Raw genomic sequence first — 8,795 nt, 5'->3', positions numbered from 1 at the left:
AATCTGACAGACGGCCTTTTCAAAGTGACGTCACACACGCACACACACACACAAGGCCCCTTGCACAGTTTTGCTTATTGAGAACATGGCTTTTGGTTGTATGCAAGACAGTTTAATCAATTGCCTGCATTCTCTGGACCTTATATTCAGGCCAATATAATATATCACAGATATATGTTGTCAGTAGCTCCAGCAGCAGACTCAGCTGTCTGGGCAGAGTGGGACTTGGGTCCTGTAATGCTGACAGACCCATCCCTTCACTGTCCTACTCTCCTCCACCTCCACCCCCCCACACCAGCTAGAGCTTGTAGACACCTTACCATTCATCTACAGCTGCCTTAGATCTGCTGAAAAGTTTCACATTTATTCACTTGTGAAGTGTGAACAATTATTTATTCTGTAGTGAAAGAATGTTAAACGGTTACCAAAGGAAGAAAATAAGTAGCTAAGAATAAATGAGAATCATGCCACTTTTTTAAGCATGTTTGGCCCTGTATCTGTAGATAAAAAAGAAATTATATTTTGTGAGATGTCTTTGTTACAAGGATCATGGCAAATGGACAAATATATTTTTTAGACCTTTAACCTCTCATGAATTTAAGAAGAATGAGTGTTCTGGAACCTTGTGTGTTCTGGAGTTTGAATTCGTCCATACAGGCATGGATCAACGATCAGCCTAGTGACCCCAATACAAACCTGTAACTGATTGTTCCAGCATCCTCTGAACAGAGATTCCTTCCTGGTAGCTGGGGCTGCCACTGACTCATTCAGCCAATGTTTTAAGACCATTGTTATGAGCATCTTGTCTATGTTTGTCTTTTAGACTTTTCCAGACTGTCTGTAGAGGCAGCCTACCCCAGTCAGGCTGGGTCCTCCCCCAGTCAGGCTGGGTCCTCCCCCAGTCAGGCTGGGTCCTACCCCAGTCAGGCTGGGTCCTACCCCAGTCAGGCTGGGTCCTCCCCCAGTCAGGCTGGGTCCTCCCCCAGTCAGGCTGGGTCCTCCCCCAGTCAGGCTGGGTCTTCCCTCAGTCAGGCTGGGTCCTCCCCCAGTCAGGCTGGGTCCTCCCCCAGTCAGGCTGGGTCCTACCCCAGTCAGGCTGGGTCCTCCCCCAGTCAGGCTGGGTCCTCCCCCAGTCAGGCTGGGTCCTCCCCCAGTCAGGCTGGGTCTTCCCTCAGTCAGGCTGGGTCCTCCCCCAGTCAGGCTGGGTCCTCCCCCAGTCAGGCTGGGTCTTCCCTCAGTCAGGCTGGGTCCTCCCCCAGTCAGGCTGGGTCCTCCCCCAGTCAGGCTGGGTCTTCCCTCAGTCAGGCTGGGTCCCCCCTCAGCGTGGCTCTGGCCAGGTCGGCCTCAGGGCTCCAGCTGGGGCTGAGGGGCCCACATGTGCTTGAACAAAATTGGTCAGACTGTGAATGATGTAATCATAGCACTAACAATAGGGTTGCCATTTGGACATCCAACATTTCCATTAAGTTTGCATAACAGTTCATCTTCACTCACCAACTTTACCAGAGGTCACGTCATAGGACATATCTTCTACATACTCTAAAAGTACATTATTGTCAGTATTATGGTACACTTAACTCCAGTCTGTCCATTTTTGGCTTTGCCTGTTCTGTCCCAGAACCTCTCAGCCTGTGTTCCAGGAGCCTGTGCTCCAGGAGCCTGTGCTCCAGGAGCCTGTGCTCCAGGAGCCTGTGGTCCAGCAGCCTGTGTTCCAGGAGCCTGTGTTCCAGGAGCCTGTGCTCCAGGGGCCTGTGCTCCAGCAGCCTGTGCTCCAGGAGCCTGTGCTCCAGCAGCCTGTGCTCCAGGAGCCTGTGCTCTAGGAGCCTGTGCTCCAGCAGCCTGTGCTCCAGGAGCCTGTGCTCCAGCAGCCTGTGCTCCAGGAGCCTGTGCTCCAGGAGCCTGTGCTCCAGCAGCCTGTGCTCCAGGAGCCTGTGCTGTGTCTGTTCCACGTTAGGATGAGTGTGAAAGGAAGCTTGCCTGTTGAGAGTGTGCTCGCCTCTTCTCTACCGGGGAGAACGATTTTCATGTGGCAGTTTAGCCGTGTCAGTATTTATTTCTATGAATGAGCCTTTGCAATTCAGAATGTAACTTTGTACATGGAAATGCGAATACAGGTCCTTCTCAAAAAATTAGCATATTGTGATAAAGTTCATTATTTTCCATAATGTAATGATAAAAATTAAACCCTCATTATACCCTCAAGCAAGAGGGTAAGACACAGAAATAAATTTCTGAACAAATAGGCTGTTCCCAGAGTGCTGTATCAAGGCACCTCAGTGGGAAGTCTGTAAGAAGGAAAAAGTGTGGCAAAAAACGCTGCACAACGAGAAGAGGTGACCGGACCCTGAGGAAGATTGTGGAGAAGGACCGATTCCAGACCTTGGGGGACCTGCGGAAGCAGTGGACTGAGTCTGGAGTAGAAACATCCAGAGCCACCGTGCACAGGCGTGTGCAGGAAATGGGCTACAGGTGCCGCATTCCCCAGGTCAAGCCACTTTTGAACCAGAAACAGCGGCAGAAGCGCCTGACCTGGGCTACAGAGAAGCAGCACTGGACTGTTGCTCAGTGGTCCAAAGTACTTTTTTCGGATGAAAGCAAATGTTGCATATCATTCGGAAATCAAGGTGCCAGAGTCTGGAGGAAGACTGGGGAGAAGGAAATGCCAAAATGCCTGAAGTCAAGTGTCAAGTACCCACAGTCAGTGATGGTCTGGGGTGCCATGTCAGCTGCTGGTGTTGGTCCACTGTGTTTTATCAAGGGCAGGGTCAATGCAGCTAGCTATCAGGAGATTTTGGAGCACTTCATGCTTCCATCTGCTGAAAAGCTTTATGGAGATGAAGATTTCATTTTTTCAGCACGACCTGGCACCTGCTCACAGTGCCAAAACCACTGGTAAATGGTTTACTGACCATGGTATTACTGTGCTCAATTGGCCTGCCAACTCTCCTGACCTGAACCCCATAGAGAATCTGTGGGATATTGTGAAGAGAAAGTTGAGAGACGCAAGACCCAACGGCTGAGCTTAAGGCCGCTATCGAAGCATCCTGGGCCTCCATAACACCTCAGCAGTGCCACAGGCTGATTGCCTCCATGCCACGCCGCATTGAAGCAGTCATTTCTGCAAAAGGATTCCCGACCAAGTATTGAGTGCATAACTGAACATAATTATTTGAAGGTTGACTTTTTTTGTATTAAAAACACTTCTTTTATTGGTCGGATGAAATATGCTAATTTTTTGAGATAGGAATTTGGGGTTTTCATGAGCTGTATGCCAAAATCATCAGTATTAAAACAATAAAAGACCTGAAATATTTCAGTTGGTGTGCAATGAATCTAAAATATATGAAAGTTTAATTTTTATCATTACATTATGGAAAATAATGAACTTTATCACAATATGCTAATTTTTTGAGAAGGACCTGTATATGAATATTGTGTATGAAACAACAAAAATGGGTTTGAATTTGTTGTTCTGATTGTTATTGATTGAACTCATTTGAAAGGTCACTGTTGACCCTGAGAAAGAGCATCTCTGCTGAGCTATGCACTACATCAACAGAGGTCAAGATGTGGGGGTGGACCGGCCAGGTTGGAAGGTTTGGGTTAATCACAATGGCCAGAAACCTTCCTGGTCTAGTTTTATTTAGGAACTACCCTTGAATCTTACAGAAAGTCCTGAGCCCATTGGTTAACAAAGTCTACCCCCACACTCTCACTTAGACGGTTGCAAAGAGGACTACATGACTACACTTGTCCACAATAAGAGTACATGTATCACCGGTGTACTTCTGAAGCATCCTTAGCCTTACTCTTTTTAACAGTCAAATAAAACAACTTTTGGGGGGTAAACTGTCTTTGCTTTTTCTTTTATGCTCAAGTATAATGTAACTATGGGAACATGGGAAGCTGATGTGTTGCCCCTACATTCCAATGATATTGTAGGCTTCAACATGGGTCACTTGAAAAGATGGGGGAGGGGAAGTGAGGGCTGGGGTGAATTATCAAAAAATGGGCCGTGTGTTCGTTGGATTACATCATGGCTGTGCATATCTTCACCAGAATGCTCATTTGTTTGTGAAAATGTTGCTATTCAAATCCTTGAATAGCAAGCTATCTTGTTTAGTACACTTACGTATTGCTAACCATGAGTGAAAGTCTATATGCAAATAGTTAATGCAAGAGAGAGGAAAAGTGCTGAGGTGAACAAGAGATTTGCATGATTTGCTGGTTCTTCTGGTAAATTGAAACTGGGTGTTGGTCAGAACTCTCCATGGAAAACCTCCTGGATGGATGAACTTTAATCCCTTCTGAGGTTAAATCAATAAGGGGATAATCAAAATCCATGCGGATGCAGAAGGATGAAAACTGGACTACCCCGATTTTCTATTTGGATTCCCTACCCAAGAATAGATCCCTGAGCCAAACTGCATTTGTGATTTTTGGTGTCTACATTACTATTCGTTGGAAACCAAACATGCCAGAGAATCCCGTGCGGGACTCAGGACAGGAGTCCTCTGTTGGTGCCCAGAAGCCAGAGAAGCCAGACAGCCACGAGACGTCCGTGGGTCCAGACCAAAGCTCCATGATGCCCAGCCAGACGTCACTATTGCAGAAGAGACTGTTTGCCGAGCTGGGCCTTATCACTTTCAGAAGGCAGCAGCTCCACAGCAGACGGCTCATGCTGCTGCAGATGCAGAAGTTTAAGAGGAAGGGGAAACGGAGTCAAGGTGAGGACCCCACACACACAAACACCGTTCACCTTTGATAGAAGTCAAGCGTTATCTAAAAATGGTCTACCACCACACACACACACACACACACACACACACACACACACAGGTCCAGAGGACTCAGAGCAGCCTGGTGAACTGGAGCCCATACAGCAGGAGCTGGAGGAGCTGGTGGAAAGAGAAAAGAAGCTCATTGAGCTCATGTCTGACATTTCTGGTAGGCACACAGTTTAGATATTCTCCCACATACACAATGTTCCTGCTACCATCACAAACTACTCATCTTCCTTAATGTCCTGCCTCAACGAGACTTCCTCTTATCTCCAGTTGACTTTCTTCTTCTCTTCCTTCACCCCCCCACATTGCTTAAGTATCCCACGTCAACTTCCTCCCCTCCTCTCCTTCCACTAGCCACTACAGCATGTCTTAAATGATTTAATCATAACATTGTTTTATTGATTGTGTAAACAATACTGATCATCACAACAGTGCTAAAAAAGAAAATAATTATGATCTTGATACTGTGACAAAATCAACCATATCTCATGTGTTTTCACAGTTTTTAGTCAACCAATGTCTAATGTGAGTTGTGTTTGGCTGGTCCATCTCAAAAACTAAACTAAACCAAAACTATCTCATGGGTCACAAGGGGGGGTGTACATTTGCCCCCCTTCCATACCGGAGGACTATTCTGAGGCAGAAGAACCCCCACCACTCCCAGGTCTGTCACATACACACTGTTCATGTTAGAATCAAGTCAGTCGACTGAATAATGACTGTAGCATCTGCTGATATAGGGGCTGGCATGGGAGCTTCAGCAGAACAGACTCTTATCAGTTCTTCTGTTTCAGTGGCGGTAGAGAAGCTCAGCACAGCCCCGGCTGTTGTCCAGTGCCCATCATGCGACCAAATCATTACCACGGAGACGCTTCGCAAAGTGGGAGGAACCGCTCGGCTGTTGTGCGTCATGTGCTCCTTGTTAGGGTGCGTCCACTCTCCCTCCACTCACAAAGGTCATATGTCACTGGGTGAGGGTCCTGACTTGCTACTGCTGCAAGCTGTAGCTGTGTTGTAATTCCTTTCTCTCTTGTCTCTTTCTGGCCCTTGTCATTGCCCCTCCCTTCCCCCCCCCCCTCTCTCTCTCCCCCTTCTCTCTCCTTTCCCCTCTCCCTCCCCCCCTCCCTGGCAGGTGTTTGGCCGGCTGCTGTCTCATCCCTTTCTGTGTGAAAAGCCTCTGGGACGTTCACCACCACTGCCCCATGTGTCATGCCCAGATCCACATTTTCAGAAGGCTCTGAGGACAGGAGAAGCCACACACAAACTACTGGACAACTGGTTGGTTTTACTGACCACTAGAGACTCACGCTATACAAACTGTTACCCAATACTTGACTGCAAACAAATCATTTTAACTGTGCTACATGCTTGGTGAGTCGACCAGATCAACCCAGGAAACCCTAAAGATGACCTATCATCATTCAACATATAAACTCTGTCTGTTGACACTAATGACTGGTCAAGGGAAAAGGAGAGCTGAATGTTTGTTGAGACTTGATGTGTTTCAATTGTTATGCCATTCACATTGCAGATGTCCAGTTATTTATTTTATTTAACAATACATGCAAATATGTACAGCCCTAACAGGACTATAGACTGTGACAACTCATTTTCTCTGTATGTTGCCATCTACCTATCAGATATCTGCGCCCTACCCCTAAACCGTCCCAAGATGCAAATGTTCTTGATGACAATATGTTCTTGTGTTTTATATTAATCTGGAACTAAACACACGTGAAAGTATCACTGATTAATGCCTCTAAATATAAAGATCATTCTGTAAATTCTTACAAATTACTTTGCACAATACACCAATTTATTTATTGACATGTAGGCATACAGTACATATATACATCTTTAGTATTTACAAGATTGAACTTGTGGGTGGACTACACATGTATAAAAAATATGAATTACATCTATAGAAATATGTACACAATGTGCAAAACGTATACTAATGATGGAGCAAATGAGACAGCTGGGAGGGAGAAACAGCATTGCCACAATCATGGATGGCAGGGAGGATAGAGGTGAACGGCTGTGGCCTCCAATATACAATACTGTGACTACAACAGCTGGACTTTTTAGTTTATGAGGATTGGAAATACCAGCATCTTTGACATAGCTCAGAGATTAGCTGTCAGAGGTTAGCTTATTGCTTTACTTACTCTGGCCTATAATCATCATCATAATCAGTCCCCATCAAATGGTCTTTCTCAATGACCATTTGTTGTTTCGAGCCAATTTGTACTAGCCTAACCTGGCTTGAAAACTGTAAATATGTTTGGCTAGCTAGCTAGCCGTTACCCCTAGCATGGCTAGCCAATTACAATTTTTTTTTTTTTAAGTCATTCTGTAGCTCTGGAGATGCAAGTCTACACTTCCCTCCAGTGGAACTCTAGAATGTGTTCAATAAAGCAACAGTGACATAAGTCATATAAATATACAGTTTTACACAAATAAAATGAAATTATTTCAATTTACATGGACATTTTTGGCCATTGATGTCTTGACCACTTAGTCCCAATGTATTTGTATGTTTGATATCAAATAAACCAAGATATACACTAAAATCCCTCCTTCAAACTATTAAAATAAGGGTATTTATTGCACACAAAACATGATAAATAGAAGAAAACTTAACGATATAAAGATAACCAATGGAATAATGTTCCACTGTCTTGTTTGGCAACAACAAATTTTGATGGCCCAGTAAAGAGACAAGTCAGCAAGCCCAGAAACAACAGGTCGTTTCCATTTACAAGCGACTGTTTCCTAATATTGAACAAACAACCAGTGCTGTGAACTGTGCTGTATTTGGCATAAATATACCTTGACATGTAATTCATGTTTGAGAAAACAAGTGTCGTCAGCATGCAAATAAAGGGCTGTGCCTGAATGATTATTCTAAACTTGTGGTGAAACTTTCCTTGACATGGATGGAAATTGATTCTGCTGCTGTGATGCACTGCACAGTGCACACAATAGTAGGTTATAGTGGTCTTAATTAACATGGAATACAGGCCACAGGCCTCAAGTGGACAGCAAAGTAGTCCCATTGGCCAAATCCAAGTAAGCACAAACTTTTCAAGCCCTAATGCTCAAGGCTAGGACAACACATAGAGGCCGAGTGTTTCAAAAGACCACAGGATCATTTCACTCGACATGATTGTTCATAGCTGACAATGACCAAGAAGAAAGAAAAATCCCCTTGATCCCAAAGTGCTGTAAAGTGGACCTGCCTGTATACAGGTCAGAAGCCCCGTCAGAAATGTGGACAGATACATCAGTGGTCCATCATGTACATGCTGTAGCAGGTAGTGAGAAGACGAAACAGTCTGGATGAAAATAACCAAGCTCTGAAACATCAAATTAATATCGGGCTAGCTGGTAGCTAAACCATATTTTTGCCGTCCAGCCACTGGACGGCACAAAGCAATACAGTAACTCCAACCAGCCAACCAGGTGGCAAGGATATCCATGTGTCATGGAAACCTGCCCAATATTCTCCCATTTCTACAAGGTCGTGTGGGCTTAGGGTGTTGGTCACACCTCCAGGAGGGGACTGTGCATTTTGAACCCAAACCCATACGAGAAAGACAGAACAGTCTTCAAACAGCTTGGCTAGGGAGACAATACCATGTCAACACCAGGGTCAGAGATTATGGTCGTTTTGGTAAACATATCAAACTTGACCAAAAATATTTCACTTGTGACTCGACAGGCTACAAATGAACGTCTTTTGTACGGCCCAAAGTTTGAAGTAGGCTTACAATCATGCATTCAAGACAGACAGTCAGAAACCACAATAGAGTGACACATGCAAACAGTCAGAATAAAACAGACAAAACACACTGACACAGCATACTTCCGTGTGAGTCAGTCCACAGTAAGTTAAACACAGACACAGGAAGACACTCAAGCAAGCCTCTCCATCTCTCACATATAACAAGACAAACAGACAGGACAGAGCTGTGAGATCAAGACAAACAGACAGGACAGAGCTGT

General features: G+C 45.1%; 1 protein-coding gene across 2 annotated transcripts; it reads left to right on the top strand.

Moving 5' to 3' along the window:
• The first annotated feature begins 3,354 nt into the window (after window positions 1–3,354).
• LOC124475904 lies at window positions 3,355–8,758 on the top strand. 2 transcript variants are annotated; one of them, XR_006956977.1, is made up of 5 exons: window positions 3,355–4,727; window positions 4,840–4,947; window positions 5,290–5,451; window positions 5,582–5,714; window positions 5,920–8,758. XR_006956977.1 is itself a non-coding variant. In XM_047032768.1 (5 exons), the coding sequence occupies exons 1-5, from the start codon at window positions 4,343–4,345 to the stop codon at window positions 6,026–6,028; spliced, it is 807 nt and encodes a 268-aa protein (XP_046888724.1). In that variant the 5' UTR covers window positions 3,355–4,342; the 3' UTR covers window positions 6,029–8,758. The 2 variants fall into 2 exon arrangements, 1 of the variants encoding a protein (XP_046888724.1); XM_047032768.1 differs by having other exon boundaries at window positions 5,380–5,451.
• Window positions 8,759–8,795: the final 37 nt, after the last annotated feature.

The sequence above is a fragment of the Hypomesus transpacificus genome, chromosome 13 (genome assembly GCF_021917145.1).
Source record: "Hypomesus transpacificus isolate Combined female chromosome 13, fHypTra1, whole genome shotgun sequence".
In the NCBI taxonomy this organism is placed as follows: domain Eukaryota; kingdom Metazoa; phylum Chordata; class Actinopteri; order Osmeriformes; family Osmeridae; genus Hypomesus; species Hypomesus transpacificus.
The sequence above is the reverse complement of the archived record's forward strand: the minus strand, read 5'-3'. Positions and strand labels throughout refer to the sequence as shown.

What these genes read in the sequence shown, in the direction of transcription:
- LOC124475904 (XM_047032768.1), top strand. Translation starts at nt 4,343, where the DNA reads ATGCGGATGCAGAAGGATGAAAACTGGACTACCCCGATTTTCTATTTG. An exon ending in GAAGGGGAAACGGAGTCAAG is followed by an intron (nt 4,728 to 4,839) that starts GTGAGGACCCCA and finishes ACACACACACAG; the next exon opens with GTCCAGAGGACTCAGAGCAG. An exon ending in GCTCATGTCTGACATTTCTG is followed by an intron (nt 4,948 to 5,379) that starts GTAGGCACACAG and finishes ATGGGTCACAAG; the next exon opens with GGGGGGTGTACATTTGCCCC.